Below are 20,628 nucleotides of genomic sequence, written 5' to 3'. Positions count from 1 at the left end.
CGTGCTGTCTCTTCTCACTTTATAGATCTCTTGGATATGGAACAACAAGTTTTGATGGAGAAATCATTGCAATAAGTGAAATTCTTAGGAATCTTCTATGCCACATCAGTAAATTTAAAAATGCAGTTATATTATCAGACTCCAAAGCAGCTATTCTATCAATAGTCTCGAGACACACACCTTCATCTCAAATAGCAGAAATAACTAAAATGCTCTTCAATTAATAACACTCAATAAAAGAATTGTATTCCAATGGATACCATTCCATTGTGGAATCCTGGGAAATGAGAATGCGTATGCTTTAGCAAAGAAGGGAGGACTGCTATTTACAGACCTGTTACTAAATCTACGTATTACTCTGTGAAAAGTTTATTAAATCTACATACTTAGATTTTAACAAACAAAATTTGATAACACAGTCTCAAGGGAAAAAATGGAACTCTCTGCATCATAATCCACAGTTAATTCCCGATTTACCAAGAAAATCGTCTGTAGCTGCATTTAGATTGGTAACAGGGGCTCAGCACCTGCATAGAATTGGACTATATCAGTCCCCTAACTGCCTGTTGTGCAGTTGAAATCCAGAAATGGATTCGGAACACCTCAAAATCTGTACTTCAATGGCTGACCATGACAGTATCTTTGAAAAATATTGAAGTGCAAGAAGTCAAATGACTTTATTGTCAAACGCCTGGCATTAGAAAACAACAACATATTCTCAACACTTCATTTATTTTTGAAAGACAGGTTTGATATATAAGATTACATGCTGAAACTTGTGGAGATGATAATTTCATTAATAATATACTAATGTTCAAATATGGTATGTGAGACTAAAATTAATATAATTTAAATGTGTTTTAGGATTTATAAATGCATCAATGCTAAGGGTGCATACTTTGCTGAAGACTGTGAGATTTATAGGATCATAATTTCAACAATATTCTCTAAGATATTGTTAGATGTAGAAATAATTGGCTGCAGCATATTACACAAATGGATACTAATAGATTGCCCTGTCAAATACTAGATTATATCCCCTAAGGAAAATGGAGTTTAGGCCCCCTAGGAAAAGGTGGCAACAAAACTAGAAATGGAGGTGCAACAGGTCATTGGACCTAATGCTTGAAAGAAATGGAAGAATTTCTGTAATCATTCATTGAAATTTAAATGTATTGAGAATAAAATACATCGAAAAAAAGGAAACTTAATTTTGAACATGATAATTTATTACATTAATAATGCAAAAAATTACATTGTATCTTGCAGTTTCTTAGAGATTAGTTACTTTAGGGAAGATTCTAATCTTTGTGAGCACTGTAATTGAATTGTATAATAAATTTTCGAAATTGGTATGGTGCCAAGTTTTATATAGAGTAGGCTACATAAATTTGCTGCAGTCTTAACATTTAACTGCACATAATTTGTTGCAGATTTATAGATGTGAGTTCTGTGAGCGTTGCTATGCTGATCCTTCGTACCTCAACACACATCGAGTGAGTCACTCTAATGAAGCCCTTCCATTCAAGTGTCACATATGTGGTGCAGCTTTTGCAACTTTTGCCCGTGTAGCAACTCATAAAGTGACACATGGTGTGTATGAGAAGAAGGATGAATTCTCCATTCCGAAGTTATATCTATGTAACGAATGTGATAAAGCATATGTACATTGGACATATCTCTCTGTCCATCGTAAGATGATTCATGCAGAAGTGAAGCACATGTACAAATGTAAGGTAAGATTTTCTTTCAAATATAATAACTTCTTGAATGCATCCTTTTTGCAACATTTTTACTCTACATCTTCCAATAAGGATATGTTTATGTAAGAGCTGTAAAGATACAGAACTTCGTAGATTTCATTACAGTACATTTTATTTTTCCTGAAGTTCATATGTGAGCTAATAATTACAATGTTATCAACCAAGTGGATTATACTGTAGCACAAATTCACTTTCCAGAAGCATAACTATTCTATTTACGCGTTAGTTTATATTAGGTTACAATTGCATGCTATATTAAATAACGAAATACTTTTTTTCATTTTTGTGTCCCTACCAATACAATCTCCTGTTTTGCTTTCATTAACAATGAACATTGTACTTTTTCTTAATTTATATCAATTAAATGTGACAGCATCTGTTTATGATTCTGTAGCAACTTCTTTCCCACCTTGCGTTTGTACCCTATTTGCTTGACATCTACCATGCATTTTCTTTGAAATAAAGCATGAAATAGGTCTGGTGCCTAATCGTTGATAATTACTACTATATATAAATATAATTCTATATTGATTTCAACTATCTCCAGCAATATGTTCAGATGGATATCAGAATTCCTTAGTCAAAGATTCATTGCCACTAAATTCAATAACTCACTTTCTAGTTACAGACAAACATATCGAGGTCTACCTCAAGGCGCTGTTCTCAGCACAACTTTATTCAATATTTATATAGATGACTTACCCTCCCTATTAGAGGAATCAAACATGAAAACAGCACTATTTGCAGATGATATAGTTTCGTGGACTTCCGGATCTTACAGACATAGAGACAAAATTCCAAATTCTGCTCTTAAAGCTCTAAATCAACTACATGAATGGAATACATCAAATTTGATGACACTGAATTTAAGCAAAAGTAACTACCAAATATTTTCACTCGGTAAAAAAGAAAGAGAATTCAATATCCAATACAATGGCCAACACCTTCCTAGGACTTATGAATCCAAATATCTTGGAGTTATTTTCGATAGTAAGTTAACATGGAGCAACCATTTGAAATACATTTCTGAAAAAGCTCGTAAAAGATTCTCCCTTCTAAAAAGACTAGCAGGAAAGAAATGGGGATGCTCTAGGAATACTCTGAACACTACATACAAAATGTTTATACAGCCAGTGCTGACATACTGTGGAGAAATTTTAATTACTTCACCTTTCATAAACGACATAGAATATGTTTAAAACCAAGCTCTCAGACTTATTACTGGTGGAATCAAAACAACTTCAATAGATTCTATGAGATTCCTCACTAATATTAACAGCATCAAAATTACAATAGAAGAAAAAGCACTGATTCAATATGAAAAACTTATCAGATTACCAGGAAACAATTGGCATTCATACAGTCCTCTCTGTAGATTGAAAACTCAAAAAAGTTTCATATCCATTGTTCAAGAATTAAAACAGAAAATCAATATCCCGAATTTAAAAGAAAACTTACAAATTAAACCAAACCCTTTAACTCTATTAAATATAGAATATAATCTAAATTTAACAGAAGAAATACTGAAATCAGAAGTAAACACTGAAATACTGAAACAATTGTCTTTAGACACAATTAATATTAGGTACCCTCCACAAAACTGGCTTCATTTATACACTGACGGATCTTTGATCTCCAGAGAACAAGGTGCCGGTGCAGGTGTTATGTGCTGTCTCTTCTCACTTTATAGATCTCTTGGATATGGAACAACAAGTTTTGATGGTGAAATCATTGCAATAAGTGAATGTCTCAGGAATCTTCTATGCCACATCAATAAATTTAGGAATGCAGTTATATTGTCAGACTCCAAAGCAGCTATTCTATCAATCGTCTCTAAACACACACCTTCATCTCAAACAGCAGAAATAACTGAAATGCTCTCTCAATTAATATCACTCAATAAAAGAATTGTATTCCAATGGATACCATCCCATTGTGGAATCCTGGGAAACGAGAATGCGGATGCTTTAGCAAAGAAGGGCAGCACTGCTACTTACAGATCTATTACTAAATCTATGTATTACTTTGTGAAGAGATTTATTAAATCTACATACTTAGACTTCAACAAACAAAATTTGATAACTCAATCCCAAGGGAAAAAATGGAACTCTCTGCATCAAAATCCACAGTTAATTCCCGATTTACCACGAAAATCGTCTGTAGCTGCATTTAGATTGGCAACAGGCCATGATTGTTTGGCCAAACACCTGCATAGAATTGGAATATATCAGTCCCCTAACTGCCCATTGTGCAACTCAAACCAAGAAATGGATTTGGAACACCTCAAAATCTGTGATTCAGTGGCTGGTCATGATAATATATTTGAAAAATATTGGAGTGCAAGAGGTCAAATGACTTTATTGTCAAATGCCTGGCATTAGAAAACAACAACAACAAGATATTGATTTCAACTTTGCCTTGTATGACCTAAAAAATAAGCGCGAAATTACCTTTGTCCATTTGTCACAACAATCTCTTCGTATTGGACATAATAGAGTACGCAATTAAATATTGATTGAAATACAGTTGGGCATCGATTGTCTGAATACCGATCAGCCAAAACATTGGTTAACCGAAAACATTTCAGTCGGCAAATTCAAATTTGTGCGTGTGCCAAGTAAAAGTTTTGCTAGCACTGTTTGAGAGTTTTAGTGGCAAAAAAAAAAAGTCTCAGCTCTCAAGCAAAAAAAAATGGACTTCTTTTCCTAAACTTTAGGCCTACTTTGATGGCCATTTTGAACTTGTCAAACTAGACTAGTCAGTTCTCTGTGTTATTTGTAAGACGTGTGATACAAAATATGTACTGTAAGTACAGTTTTGTATTTAATATCAGTGTTTCTTTGTTTCATACTGCTCCTATGACACCAGTACAAATTGCTTTCGTAAATGATCGATTATCCAGAAAATCAATTATCTGAACACCCCTGTCCCCAATTGTTTCGGATAATCGATGCTCTACTGTATATGTGACTTGTTTCAGTTGTCTGTATTCTGAACTTTATTACCGCTAAGTAGTTCCAAAACTATTTATTTCAACACACCAATACACAACTCACTACTGTGGAAGTTTTCCTTACCATATTAAATCTACTGTGTAAAACTCTTTCCTTCGAAAACAATGAAGAATAAAGGTCGATGACAGTGTGGATATAAAGTAAAATTGGAAATTACAGAACATTTGCTTACACAATGTAGGTCAACCAGACAGTGTGCAACAGGCATGAATGCCATGCAACATGCAGCAAACCATCTCCCACATGCTCGGGAATCCAGTTCAGTCTCTCTGTAGGAATGGTTGTGTTGACGTTAGATTACGTGTTTAATGTGCCTGTAGAGTAGAAATCTGTTCTGGCAGACCTGTGACAGGTCTCCCTGCACCTCTTCATCTGTTTTGAAAGTTGACTTCTTAAGTCTTCCGTGATGAAACCAAAGATGTGGAACTCTGATAGTGCTAAATCCGAGCTATGGGAGAGGAGGAGTGAGAAAGTATCTCCCAGCCATTTCTTTCAGTCCACTGCATGGTGGAACATGTCGTGCGTTGTCATGTTGGAGAATGACTTTTGTGCCAGTCATTTGTCACACAGTGCTCGACAAAGCTTTTTCAGACTTCCCTGATACCAGCCTGCTGCAATAACAGTTTGCTTGTCATCCAGGAAGTTAGTCGTTACAGCACCTTCAGCATCCCAGAGCACTGTGCCCATAACCTTGAAAACTGAAGGCATGGTCCTTGATTTTTTTCTTTGTCTGTGATTGTGGGTAATGCCATTTCATACTTTGTCATTTCATTTTGGAATCAGAATGATGAAACCAATTTTTATCACCCGTCTTTATGGTTAAGAAAAAGTCATCACCCTGTTTGTTGTACGGCTGAAGCAATTGATGGCTGTGTTTTGGTGCTGCAATTTTTGTCCCTCTTAAAGCAAATGAGGCACTATCATGCATTAATTTTCCGTAGTACAGCTTCTCCAATGGAGTTTGGATGATATTATGACCTATGAGCTTGGTAGTAATTTCTCAAACTGTTACATGGTAGTTCTCTTTGTTAAGGGCATCAAATCTCTTCACACTGTCTTCAATAGAAGCCGTTGACAGACATTTAGAGTGGGGTTCATCAGTAAAAATAGCACCTCAGACTCCAAGCACTCACCACCTGTATCTTTCCAGTCCTTTTGTAAGGCTGCCAAACGTGGGCTCTCACAGCTAGACAGAAAAACACCCTAGCAGTATGCCAAAGGGGAATGGAGAGGAAAATACTCGGCATATCTTTGAAGGACAGGGATTATCAACAAGAGGCTGCAAGAAATCACATCCTCCAAGAACATAGTTCATGAAGCGGCAAGGAAAAAAATGGAAATGGGGAGGACATGTGGTAAGGCTGCAGGAGAATAGATGGGCGCAAATAACAACTACTTGGGACCCCTACCAAGGAAAGAGAAGACCAGGAAGGCCGAGAGTCAGATGGGCTGACTCCTTCAGGCAGCAGATCGGAACGCACTGGAGCAGAGTAGCACAATGTAGGAGAGGATGGAAGGAGCTAGGACGACAGCTAGTTGAGTAGAGACAACAACATCCCAAGGACAAAGTGATACATATCCTAATATGTTAATTTAGTGCGAATTAAATATAGACCAATGAGTAGGAACTGAAATCACCTGAATGACAAAGCCTAAATATTCTAATGTGATAACACTGATAACTAACGTGCAGAACAGACTAACAGCAATGAGTACAATCCTAAATGACACAAGTGTTGAATATCTTAGTTATAATTAAGTGTCAAAGTGTTAATATTTAGTCATAATTGTCGATGTGTAGTACACAACTCTGCCCACGTAGACTAGCTCGACACGTGAGCAAAATGGAGCCAGAGCTTTCCCTCTTGCAGGACTCCTTAGCCCTTCTAAGGGACACTAATAGGCTATTTCATTTCATCAGTAATTATGTAATATTGATATCTTCAGCTTCAAAATGCAATACCCATCTTTGAACAATAATGAGTCTCAAACAAGACGATTGTGAGTGTTCTGTAATCTATTTCACGAAAAACAAAACACGATAATTGGCTAAGTTTTGATCTATTATTGCAGATCTGTTAAGGAGACTAGCTTGTTCTGTTAGTTTCAATGGTACACCAACAGATATCGTTAGATGTCCTATTCAGCACAATAATATGTTCCTCACTGTTTCCTGAAACTCATACTATAGAAGACATGTCTACAATTCATCTGGCAAATGAAAGCAATGAGTCCACTGCTGTAGAGTAACAGTGTGAAACGAATAGGCTTGAGTTCAAATCTTGGTTGGAACAAGTTACCTGGTTGAGGTTTCTTCTGGGGTTTTCTCTCAACTTATTAAGAGCAAATGTTCGGTAACTTTCTGTGCTGGAACCTGAACTCACTTTGCCGACATTATCACCTTCATTTCACTCAGATGCAAGATAACCATCGCACTTTATAAAATGTCGTAAAATGACCCAGTTAAAAAAGAATTTAAAGCAATATTACTAATTGCATTTTGTGAACTTCTATATTAAATTGCAGTTAATTCATTAGTTTATTAATTTTGGTATTGCAGCTTAAATTATGAAATTAAGCATATTGCCATCAACCTATCAAATGAGCAAAGTCGCTTTAATTGACTGACTTAAGAAATTCCCATGTTGGTACAAGGGTTCGAATCTCACTTAATCTTCCGTTTTTACTCTCTCCCTCCCTCCCCCCTCCCTCCCTCCCTCCCTCTCTTTTTGCCTCTCTCAAGGTATCAAAAACTTGTTAGAATTTAATTCAGAATTACTGCATGATTATGGTTCAATGATTGTGGCCTAAAAATTATTATGAAGACTCAACCTGGTCTCTATTTAAGAGACAGAAAATAAAATAGAGGATGATAACAATAAATTTTTTATTAGAACTAGCAGTCGATAAAAAAAAGTAGCTGAGCACATTCTTCATAGCATATTTCTTCTAAATTCATTTAGAGCTGAAAGAACTGGGACTTGAACAAAATGTGTTATCAAAAGTGCATTGAATCATTACATTACTGTACATTTAGAATTTAGGTTAAGTTTAGATTTAAGACCTCTCCTGGCACTACATTATCATAATCATCCTATCACATCATCGGGGTAATGTAACTCCGCCTTCCAGGCGCCCCAACCTCAGAAGTGTGTTACAATTAAGCCACAGACAGGAGAGAAGACCAGAAATGTCGAAAAGACAACCTGGTGGCATTGGATAAAAAAAAAAAATTTAGAACTTTATCCTATCTTACAAAATTACGTATTTTCATTATCATTCATTCTTTGATTCATTTTGTTATTTGTTTCTGTGGTTGTTCATTCATTCCTTACATTTTGCTTATAAAACTCTAGTGTAATAAGTTTCCTTATTTTTCAGTTGTGCCCTGAACAGTTCGTGAATTCATGGAGTTTGGCTTATCATCGAAAAACACGTCACTGTGAAACGCAGCCACCACCTCTGGATGGTGATGTACCTGGCAATGAACGGAAAAGATGGAAGTGTAAATATTGTGAGAAGCGCTATGTCAGTCAACACTCGCTCTTAGCCCATGTCAGTATGATGCACGCAGGAGATAACCCCGGACCAAATTTCCAGTGTGATGAGTGTGGAAAATGTTTTGCTCGCAAGGTAGCATTTCACTACTTACCACTTAAAAAGCTTCAGACTAGGAAAATTTTTTAACAGTCTAATCTAAAAAACTCTTATTTTTAATAATTTTAGTTTATTAATGTCTGCTTATTGAGGCTTCTGTCTGGCACTGTAGAAAAACTGTTCCTGAAATAAGGAATTTCTAGATCCCATGATCTGATGTGACTGTTATTACAGTCTATCTTTAATTTTTTATTTTTTCGTCATTCTACAGGTTGTTTACTTGTTGGTTAATAGCATAATAGAATTTACAGTAGTCTAGTTTCATTCATTTTTTGTTTCCCTTCACTACTGGACACCAGTTATATTATGTTTCACTTCTGATATTGGCCTGGTTGGTGCAGTTGGTATAGTGCTGGCCTTCTATGCCTGAGGTTGCGGATTCGATCTCGGGCCAGATCGATGGCATTTAAGTGTGCTTAAATATGACAGGCACATGTCAATAGATTTACTGGCATGTAAAAGAACTCCTGTGGGACAAAACTCCAGCACACTGGCAATGCTGATATATAACCTCTGCAGTTGCAAGCGTCATTAAATAAAACATAGGCTAGGATAGGCTCACTTCTAACACATAATTTTATGATGTCGTACATCAGATGGCTTGTGAAACAGTTTGCTACTATGTTTGATTTCCTGGAATCATCATGCTCACATTCATGAGGATTTTATTCTGATATCATTATTATATCTTCTTCTTCTTTGTCGAGACTTATCTACTTTACAGTGTAGAGGTTTGACAAAGAACTCACTATTTCTTTCTGTTGATGGTGGGACATGAAATAAGTGAGATGAACGTGTGATTTAAAGTTTTACTGATGCCATGGCCATACTTTATAATAACTATACAATGTTTGAGTTTGTCAGTATAGCCAATACATGAGAGTTACTTAGTTTAACAGTGTAGCCAATATATGTGGTAGAAAATATTTTATTAGACAAAATTCAGTAGTTTCAAAATTCTGTATAAGACACTCATTTTCGATTTTTATTGTCAAATATGAAGGAAGTCTTATACTCTATAACAAAATCATATTGTTACAAATACCGTATTTATTCGAATATAATATGCCTTTTGAATATATTACAGAAAAAAATTACTGACGAATATAAAACTTGCCTTTGCTAAAAACCACTGAAGATTAAAATTATATTACCAAGACAGGTTATAAAGGCACCCTTATCTCTAGCTATACATCATATTCATTCTCACTTGCAGTATCAGAATTGGAACTTCTGGTCAACAGGTCTGGGTTGATGCCAGAACATTGATTGATAATGACTAATGTCATGCCATTGTTTCATCAGTAATTATTTTGGTCTATTTAAACACGCGTGATTGTTAAAAGTCGTATGCAAAAGGAATCAGAATAAAAGAAAAATAGTGTCATTAAGTCATTATTGTAGTTAAAAATAATATTCGTATTAATAAAGATTGTTGTCAAAAATAGACATGAAATTATGAATTAGAAGTGCACAAAAGAGAGAAAAGACGAATCTGTAATGGCTGTTTCTGTCAGCAGTTTCCTACCATATTTGATAGCATAAATTGAGCGTTAATTTAAATTTACTTAGGTCTGAGTGTTTGTGTGCGAATATAATACATAATCGAATATAATACGCATCCCAGTTTTCAGAATGACATTTTGTCAAAAATAGGAGTGTATTATAATTTTATTGCGTAAATACAGTAACTGAAAATACTTAAAACAGTTATAAAACCATACTAAAACAGACCAGTGTTAAAGATGTAAAGAACTCCTACATTTATTGCTCATAGTGCAAAACCATAAAACATAATGCTGCAAACAACTTATCTGTTTGTTAGTTATGCTATAGATTAATGACAAACAGTTGGTAAAAAAACAGATGGGATTCAGGTGCAAGATAAATTGTTTGGACTGTGACCACAAGTTACAATATGAATAGCAAAATAACACTTTTTATTTTTGGTTCATGAAAATTGAAATGGATCTTATATGCAATAGAACATTATATTAGAGTAAATAAGTAGTTTTTTCTAAGGCAGCAGGTTCCTTTAATCAGTAGCTGCATTATTAATTATTTGTTTTTTTCCTTTTTACACAGTCCATGCCAGTTATTTGATTCATCTGATAGAGTCTAGGTATTATAGTATGGTATAATTGATTTAAATTTTATTATGTATATTAATTGCAGGGTGCGAATTAACGGGAGGGATGGGGGGATTTCCCCCCAGTTGGAAAGTTATCCCTCTCTCATAAATTCATATTAACATCCCTGCGAGGAATAACTTCTATCCCCCCCCCCCCCCATCACAAAATATAATTGTTTTAGTATGAATATATGTACTTTATGATGTACAAAATAAGCAAAGAAAATAATATCATGTATTAATTCATTGGCAAGCTGACAACACTCAATAACTTAGGAATTACGCATCTTATCTTAAGCCTGCTCATGGATATAATTATTATTATAATCAAGATGCAAGACAAGCAACTCAGTGCGACCATGCGTTGAGCCGTATCGAATGAAGATAATAATAATTTTATGTATGGTATTCTCTGTCTAGGATTCTATCCCTCCCTCATCAGAAATCTTAATTCGCACCCTCATTTTTTGAGCAACTTATAAGCCTATGTAATAATGTTTTGAAAATTTTATTTCAGTTATCACTGGATTCCCACAAGAAAACGCATAATGGCACTAAACCTTTTGTGTGCCCTATCTGCAATAAGACATTTGTACATAGTTCAGGTCTTTCATCACATTTGAGGTTACACCGGGGTGACAAACCCCATTCTTGTGAATACTGTGGAAAAACATTCCTTCAGAGAGGTGACAAGGATGACCATGTTCGCAAACACACAGGAGAAAGGCCATTTTCTTGTCAGCACTGCCCAAAGTCTTTCCGTACTCGAGCCATGTGGTTTGAACATACAAGGTACGTTAGTTTTATTAGATATGGATGCTCTTAGGAATGCAGGCAATGACTTTTAATTTCCAGACATCATTTGATTGGTACAGTAAAACTTCATTCATACATTTCTCACTTATATGTTTTTCACACTTATACTACGTTAAGTTCCGGCAAAGTTCCTATACTTTTCATGTTCATATATTTCAGTTATTTTTTTGTTTATACACTTTTTACGCTTGTACGATCGTATTTTAAATCCCAGGAGGTACAAAACTTTATTTATATGTTATGATTCAGTTTTGCTCGCAATAAGTTTGTCATGAAAATGTAAGAAAGTAAAAATACCGTATTTACTTCAATTGATATAATGCACACACAAGCTTTTTTAACCTAAAATCCAGAAAAAAATATTGGCGATTGTAATACACAACTGTACTAAAACCACTTAAGATTAAAATTATATTATGAAGACAGGTTATAAAGCCATTTCCTTACCTATAGCTATACATCACATTCATCTTCATTACAGTATCAGAACTGGAACTTCCAGTCAGTAGGTCTGGGTTGCTGTTAGAACATTGATTGACAATGACTGATGTCATGCCACTCTTTCACAGTAATTGAAGACCTCCCCGGAATAAGGATGTAACCAATAAAACTGTAATTCGTGCTTCAGGAGAAAGGAAAATAATGTAACTTTTATATTTCAACATAATGAGTCTTTTATTTCTAACTTTAACCACACACCGTCAACAATGGGTATTCCACTCAACACAGCAGTCATTATTGCATTCCACCGAACGACAATGACAATTCACGTGTATTATTGAGAAGAACAACAATGTACTCCTAATTTCAACTAATATTCACAAAGCACTATGTACAAGACAAAACTGTCCGTTCTCAGTTCACAGTTCGTTCGCCTTGGCTAGTTCTTGTAGCTCACTCACTCAAGTTCACGGTACGTCAAACACCAAGTCTTCCAGATACAGTTCACTGCACTTCGAACCCAAGACTTCCAGATACTTCGCACTCACCTGGACGCTACCATTGCGGACCTACTCAAGTTCACTGCATTTCGAACTCAGGTTCACCTTGCTCCAAGACTTGAAGACTAGCTAGCTCTCTCGCAGCTGACTAACTCGAACTCAGGTCCACCTCACTCGCTTTCTCGCCTCTGACTAACTGACTCACTTGCCCCTTTTATTTATTAAATCACACATTCTCGAATCTTCTGCGTCGCGTAGTTTCTACAACAATTGGTCTCCAGACGTTTCCTTACTCCCATCTTCTCCGCTCCGCGCCGGAACCGCAGTTCTTTCCCCTCTCTCTGCGTTGCGCCTAGTGCCTACCAAAGCTTGAGTCTCGTCTCCCTGCGCCCTCTCTCTGCCGGACGCGCGCGAAACTCCCTGACGCAGCCAGGCACGACAAGAATGTTCGGCCTGCCACCACAATAATTTCAGGGGCATATTTCATTAAGCCTCTATTTACTATCACAAACATCTGACTAAACAAAGATAAAAGTTTATTCAGCCATTGAACGCAGTAGGTTATTGTCATAATTAATTGCTTTAAAATTACTTTTTCCACCTACAAGACACATTTCAAGAATCTGATGTTACATACTTTTTCCAGGGAGATCTTCAATTGTTGGTAAATTCTTTTGTTTAATTAAAGACGCGCAATTGTTCAAAGTTGTATTAATAAAATCTCACAATAAAAGAAAAAAAATTGTTAAGTCATTCTCGTATCATAGTTAAAATTATTATTCTTATCAATGATTGTCAAAAATGGACAGAAAATTACGAATGAAAAGTGTGTAAAAGACGAGAAAACACGAACTTGTAGTGGCTGTTTCTGTCAGTTGTTTCCCACTATATCTCATAATGTAAATAGAGCATTAATTTAAATTTGTTCGAGTCTGAGTGTTTGCATGCGAATATAATATGCCATAGAATATAATACACACTCCAGTTTTCAATGCATTTTGTCAAAAAATAAAAGAAGAAAGTGCGTACTACAATCTCGTAAATACGGTACAGATCCAGAAACAAAATTATGTGTTCATTGTTGAGATGTTGTCGGCCTGGGTAGCGGAGTCAGTATACCGCTGGCTTCTATGCTTGAGGTTGCGAGTTTGATCCCGGCCCAGGTCGATGGTATTTAAGTGTACTTATGTGAAGGAATTGTTCAATTGGTATTCGTGACTTCCAGTGATAGAATGTGATAGGCAATAATGATGACTAAAAAAATGTAATTATTTTACATAGACGAGAAGCAGTTGGTAAATTTTTGTCTAGAATCCTTGCAATCAGAGACAGTACCATACATCTACCACTGACTTCACTTTCCTTCTGTGGGAAGACTCTGCAAGATTTAATGCTCCTTGCCTGGCTTTGAACTGACGAACCTGAGGTCTAATGTTGAGCATGGTAACCACTAGACTACAGAGGACAATTATATAAAGAAATTATTATGATGTTAGTTAGAAATAGAGTAAAACTAATAACTTAAATGGAAATTCTTTGATTTCAGAATTCATCGTGATGAACGTCCATTTCCATGTGACATTTGTGGAGCTGCATTTCGCCGTTCATATGCTCTCAAGAATCATAAGACTATCCACACAGGCGAACGTCCCCACGTGTGCACAATATGTGGAAAGGCATTCAGACAGAAGCAGGACATGCAGAAGCATTTAAAGAACCACCCCCAACATATAGATAACCAAGAGCAAGATCAAGAACTGGACTCAATGCCTGTCAATGAGACTATGGCTCTTGTAATGACTGTGACCTGAAGGCAAGAGAGAACATTTTCAAGACCATTTTTCTCAATATAAAGTGGCACAATCATTCATAGACATGAATTTGTCAACTTCTAGTCACTAGATCAAATTTCCTTTAACTTTTGCACAGATTTCATAGTGTGAATCCAAACTGTTTTATAGTTTACATTGTTCATGAAAGTGTGTTTAAAATGTGTTTTTCATTTCCTGATGAACAGGAAAATATATATTTAATTTGCAATGGAAATTGTCAGCCACAGGTGTCACATAAACTTCAATCAAGTAGCCATGAACTGAATATTAAAAACTGTTATTTATTTATTTATTTTTTTTTTTTTTAATTTTCGGGCATGGAATGTTGAGTTAAAATGAAAAATTAGTTTTCAGTTATTTTGACTTTAGAGGGGACTTCTGAAATTCAATACTTGCTGAAGTGCATCATTGTATTTTATTAATTTGTCTCATATCATCAGTTCTTCAATTTTCTATAAATCGTAATTGTGAAAAGCAAATAATGACGAGAGTAAGACACTTTCTTATAATCCGTAATAATTTATTATTTTTGGAGGAAAAAGTGACTGTATAATAGGGAAGTAGTTACAGTGTTGAACTGATCATAGGTTATTTTTCAAACTCACAAATTTAAGCAACAGAAATGTGATTAGAATATCTGTTATTTATAATGTATATTTAATAAAATGATAATTTGTTGCATTGACAAAGGAATTCCAGCAATATATATTCATATATTTAATTTTAAGATAACTACAAATTTATAAGTGCAGTACATAATATAAATGTATTTTATGTTAAAAATAAAATGAACTTCTCGAACAACATAATATTGCTTGAAACAAAATCTTATACATTAAACAAATCTAAAAATTGTTATAATTAATCAAATAAAATATGTCAAAAATTAATGCCAGAATATAGTATGAAAATAGTCTTCTTCACAAAATGATTAAATGTTAGTTCACGATATTTTCGAGAATGGCCTGTGTTCAGCATGTTGTTTACATGAACAAGTTTTAACGCTTCATTAAACATTGTAACTAGGGTTGCTAATACAGACCAGTGTGTATTGGATTTCATTGATTGAGTTCAGTCTAGCTTAGCAAGACCATTGACAAGTTGAAGCATTTTGTGACATTTGAAAGTGGATTGACGATATAGATCCAGGGACATGCTTGTGTGTATTTTTCTATTAAAAAAAAGGGAATATTCTACCTCTGGTGAGATGAAAGCATTCTGTAATATAGGAGGGACATGCTTATGAGTAGTTTTGTATAAAAAAAATACTGTAATACGAAAAGCACTATTCCAATTATGTTGAAATAAATTTACTTTTCTCAGGATACAATCAAGAACTCCAATGCTGGCTGTATTTACTCTAAATACAATAACTTCAACACTTCAAATGATGTTCAGTAATAAATTGAAATAAGGAAAATATAATGTTAACATTTTTCATTCTTTTGTATGAAATTACATTTTCATACCACTTATATTAAGAACTAGTCATTGCAAAAAGAAAAAAGAAAGAATTGGAATTTATTGGTGGACATAAATTTTGTTATATATAGATATTTTTTTTATGAAGCTAGACGCATAAAATTTTTCTTACTTTTATTAAAAATTGTTCTCAGTTTTATATGTGAAATAGTTCTGATCATTGCACTATTAGTTGCTAATTATTTTTGAGTGGTGCACATGTGTTAATATGGGGGTATATTGTTTCTTGCATGAAGCATTACCATAGTTTTTTTTATTTGTAAAAAGATTTTAAAAAATCAGTAACTCGAAAATATTAATTTGTCTACATGTAAACTTAATGCTGCAAACTTAAAATTACTGTCTTTGAAAATAAATGATATATTGTCGCTATGTTAGAGTCAGAGTCTGCTATGTGCATTTAAACAGATTTTTCAGGAGGAAGAAAAAAAAGCATAATTGCTTTTAATTTCCTTGATTTTCAAAGCTACTTTCGGTATAATTTCAGTCATCACATGAAAAATGATGAAATTGTAAAGAAAATAGCTTTGAAAATCAAGGTAATTAAAAAATGATGTTTATTTCTTCTGAAAAATCTGTTTAAATGGACATAACTGATTTTGGAGGCACAGCAATGATATCCCTTATTTAAGTTTCTAGTCCACACATCTCAATGACCAACATGAAATATGAATATTGCCTTCCTTCTGTCAGTTTTTGAAACGAAAAAATAACGGCTTCTTTTTGTCTGTGTGTGTGTGTGAAGTATAGCCACATTTGAAACTGAACATTTGAATTCATCTTACAGCGAGGAACCAATGTAACTCCAGCATTCTTAATGCAGACAATAATTTCGTTTTTGAACAATTGTTTTAATTGCATATCTGAAGATGACGGTCATTCTCTGGATATATTCGATGACAAAACTGGCATCGAAATTGAATTGTATAGCCTAATAATTTACTTTACCTCCTGGTTATTCAAAAGTAGAAGCAAATTGTCAGTTTGTCACAGACATGGGCTCAGTTGATCAATTCATAGGTTGAGCACCCGAATATTACATCAGACCAGATCATTATTGATACCCAAATACATTCAAACTCAGTTGAAAGAACGAGTATGAAAATACATTCCATTTGCTTTATGAATTCAAGTTATTTCATATATATTCTTATTACAGGGCATTATGCTTATCACAATTCGTAAAAATTTGCATACAGTAGCTATTCTGCTACAGATTGATTTGAAAAGGGGGCTTTTGGAAAATATTGGTCTTAGGCATGAACATGATTAAAAATTGAATACATCGTTTTATTATAAATAGGCCTACTATACTGTATTCATTTATCCACATTATTTTTTCACGTTGGAATGTAAATACACTGGCATGACAGAAAATTATTGGATAAGACACATACCATCTGTACCTACCTTTAATGACACCTGTGGTTCTAATTGTTTCTTATTAAACAGTATCTTCCAGAAGTGTAATTGTTTGAATGTTGAGAAAATTAAATAATTAGGAAAATATATTCGATTAATCTAAATCCTAATTAATTAAGCAAAAGAACAACATGAATTATGATTCTGATCAGTTTGTAAAAGATAACATTAGTTTGATAATTTTACATGATTCACTTTTCACGTGTTAATAATTAAAAAATGAAAAGGTCATGTCACTGCCTAATCTTGTAATAAATTTTATTGTTAGACTACATAAACGCAACTATTCAATATACATTTTTATTGAACTTGTGAAAAATATTTCATGTTTTCTCTTCCTACCTTCTTAAATATCAGGTTGTTGTTTAGTCATCTTTCCGAAGACAGGTTTGAATCTCATAAGTGACATCAATAAGGTATCACTTATGAGGTAACTAAGTCAGAAGATAATGGAGTAGGGTGGCCGTTCCTTTCCTCCTCCATTGCATACATCGCTGACTAGCAACATATAACACTAATGAGACTTCAGATGTATACAAACAATTGTTCTTCCTCTGACACATATCATCAAGTGAGATGTACCGCCTAATAATAGATGTACATATCAGCCAGAACCTCAATCAGAAGTAAAATACCAGGTATAGGTTATAATTTAGTAATGACTAGAGCGCACAAAAATTTGAAATTTCATATTTTACACCATTAATCACAGAGAATTGGGAATCATAATTTTTGTGTTTCACTGTTGGTAGAATCGAAATTGAATAGTTCCCCCTCCCCACATAATACATTGTGTCCCAGAAGTCACAGTGAGGTTTCAAGGGATTACATTTTTTTTTAATGAATAGATTAGAAATGTAATATTGGTGCCAGGTGAAAATAAATCTCTCAAAGTTTTTCGTCTGTAAGTTTGAGGCACTGAAGAAAACAAAAGATTGTAACAATCGAACAAATGCTATAATTTTCATTGTTACAATTAATTATACAAGATGGATGTCCAAAAAACTCGCTTCACATGAGCATTGCTAATTGAAAAAGCATGTATGTGTTCTGCAATTTTCTTTAATGGCACACTTCAAAACAGTGTCCCAGCATTCTTGAGGAGTTGATAGATCTTTCAGTATCAGCATAATCTTTTTCAATAGGCAATACTCTTGGTACAATGCATCACCATTTTCGAAGTCCAATTTTATATTAACATGCAATATATTCACAATTTCAGTAAAGATATTGAATGTGAAAGTATCATTAAGGCTTAGAAAAGTGATTTTCTTAAGAAGTGAAGAATAGTAATCAAACCATTTTTGCAAATAGTCAGTGACCCTCTGATACACATTCAGTGCTTCCTTCTTAAAGAGATGCACATCAGAATCATTCAAGTTATTGAAATGCTGATTTATTACCAAGCCATTTCACCAATGAGCACCACAAACTCACTTCCGTGTTCTATCCAAAGACCTTTTAATAGTTACAAACTAGTGTTGTGGTATTTAATCGATTAATCACCCAATTTCTGTAATAGTACTGTTATTTTCTAGGAAATATCTGTGCACAAACAGTTCAGAAAGAGATGGAGATATGAGGACAGTGACCTAGTCTACCTCTATTGAAAGTTGAAACACAATATGAAATCCTTATTAAGTTTTATGGTTTTCCAATAAAACTTCCACCTTGTTGTCAGCTTATCTTCCTAGTTTCTTCGTCCCCCTCATCTCTTATAAAATAGCCATGTCTACACCATGTGCAAGTGAGAGGTAACTACCTTCTTCTTTTTTTAAATCTGATAATTCGATTACACTAGGGGCCAGGCTTCTGTTTCGACCCTTGTAATTTTGCAATTTCTGTACTGAGTTTGTATATGAAAGTTGTATGTTTAGTTTGATAAAGAAAAAAAAAATCAGTTTTCTGTGGTTTGTGAAAAGTGTAAACTGCATTATGTCATATGAGAATTTGAGAGGTAAACTCAGTGAAACGTTTGGATTTAAATTGAACGATTGTGGAGAAGTGCTTGACAGAAAAAAAGTTTTTTCGTGTTTAGTGATGCAGGAAACATTGTTACTAAACGTAGAGTGGCACTTAATTCAGAACATGTGAATGCACTCACATGTTTAAAGTCATGGATGAAGCAGTATTAACTGATGAGTCTTCATACTTTTTGTTATTTATGTTTGTCTCAAAATTCCCGGAGAAATTGACACAATAAATTATAAGCCCATAATAAATATGTTAGTAATTAAAATAGTTGTTTTGTAATATAACAATACAATATATACAGATATACAACATTTAATATTTATGCTTGTCACCGAACACAAGTTAAATTTAACAATAATTGTGTATTACAGTATATTAAAACATTTTTTCAACTCTATCAAAACTCGAAAAATATATCGTATAATTATAAAATGTCTTTGGTAGCCATTGCAAACTACGTCGAATCTCTAATAATGAAATATCAATATGAAATTTCAGAATATAATGTTGCAAGGAACAAAATTCCGGACATTAAGCATCCTGAAAACAATTTAATTTTTTTCCTGCATAGAGGACTGATTTTCTGACAATCTGAAAAAATGCCGGACAGTTGACAACCCTAATTTAGTATGTGGCCAGAATAGCCATATGTTATAAGATCCAAATCATCATTGTGTTCTAAAATTTGCCGCATTTTGGTTGTACGAAGGGTGTTGAAAATGTTCTTACCCTCACCATGATCTAGGTGTGCTAGGGATCTGAAATGTAGTCTACTGACTCTTCCTTCTCTACATATCCACCTCCTATGGTTACACACTTTTCACATCTGTGGAACAGTTCTTTAATACCATCTGCGTAGAAATCTGCAGATTTGGAGGCAAACCAGGTCTCAACTTCATTAATTACTGCCTCATCATTGGGGAATCTTCTTCCCCATAAATGTTTCTTAATATTTGGAAACCGGAAGAAGTCCGAATGTTCCAGGTGAGGTAAGTACAGTGGCTGGGGTAGAGATTCATGTCCACAATTGCGAACAAAAGTGACAGTTTCTGCAGCTCAGCATGCAGGTGCATTGTCAGCTATCAACAACAAACCTTTTGATAGCAAATCATGTTTCTTTTCTTTAGTAGCATCCCATTGCTTTTGTACTAAGTTTCTGTAGTATGCTCCTGTAATTTTAGACCCTTTTCGTAAGTAATCTGTCAATGTTATAGCCTTACAATCCAAAAACACTGGCAGCATGACCTTGTTGGATGATTGTGACTATCAAGCCACTCGTTGACATGCCTGGGGCAGTTCTAGTAATGTAAGTATTAAAGAATTATCATTTCCTGATCGAAATGACATGAATTTGTGTTTTATTTAAATTGGGAAGAACATTTTCTTCTGCTGTTCCTATTCCAACAATTAGGAATACAATATATATCGTGATTACTTTCACGTGTTAATATTGAACTAAATTTATAAATATTTAATTGACTAATTTCTGCTTGGGAGCCATCTTCATCTTGAGTTCTGAATTTACTAAAGATATTATTTGTCCAACTGAATAATATCTCTTATAGTGATAATATTTGAGGAGAAAAATTCGCTCCG

General features: G+C 34.3%; 1 protein-coding gene across 4 annotated transcripts in view; it reads left to right on the top strand.

Annotated features, from left to right (window-relative positions):
* The window catches only part of LOC138702803 (uncharacterized), a 35,933-nt gene extending 19,925 nt beyond the window's left edge, over nucleotides 1–16,008 (top strand). For 2 of the 4 annotated variants that reach the window (XM_069830111.1, XM_069830103.1), the window contains exons 10-13: nucleotides 1,434–1,736; nucleotides 8,159–8,410; nucleotides 11,083–11,357; nucleotides 13,869–16,008. In XM_069830111.1, coding sequence (XP_069686212.1) covers nucleotides 1,434–1,736; nucleotides 8,159–8,410; nucleotides 11,083–11,357; nucleotides 13,869–14,133 — 1,095 coding nt within the window. In that variant the 3' untranslated portion in view covers nucleotides 14,134–16,008. The remainder of the gene's footprint in view (nucleotides 1–1,433; nucleotides 1,737–8,158; nucleotides 8,411–11,082; nucleotides 11,358–13,868) is intronic. The other 2 variants (XM_069830117.1, XM_069830128.1) reach the window with 2 other exon arrangements.
* Nucleotides 16,009–20,628: the final 4,620 nt, after the last annotated feature.

This window comes from Periplaneta americana, chromosome 1, assembly GCF_040183065.1.
Source record: "Periplaneta americana isolate PAMFEO1 chromosome 1, P.americana_PAMFEO1_priV1, whole genome shotgun sequence".
Lineage (NCBI taxonomy): Eukaryota > Metazoa > Arthropoda > Insecta > Blattodea > Blattidae > Periplaneta > Periplaneta americana.
This window is presented reverse-complemented; position numbering and strand designations above follow the sequence as displayed.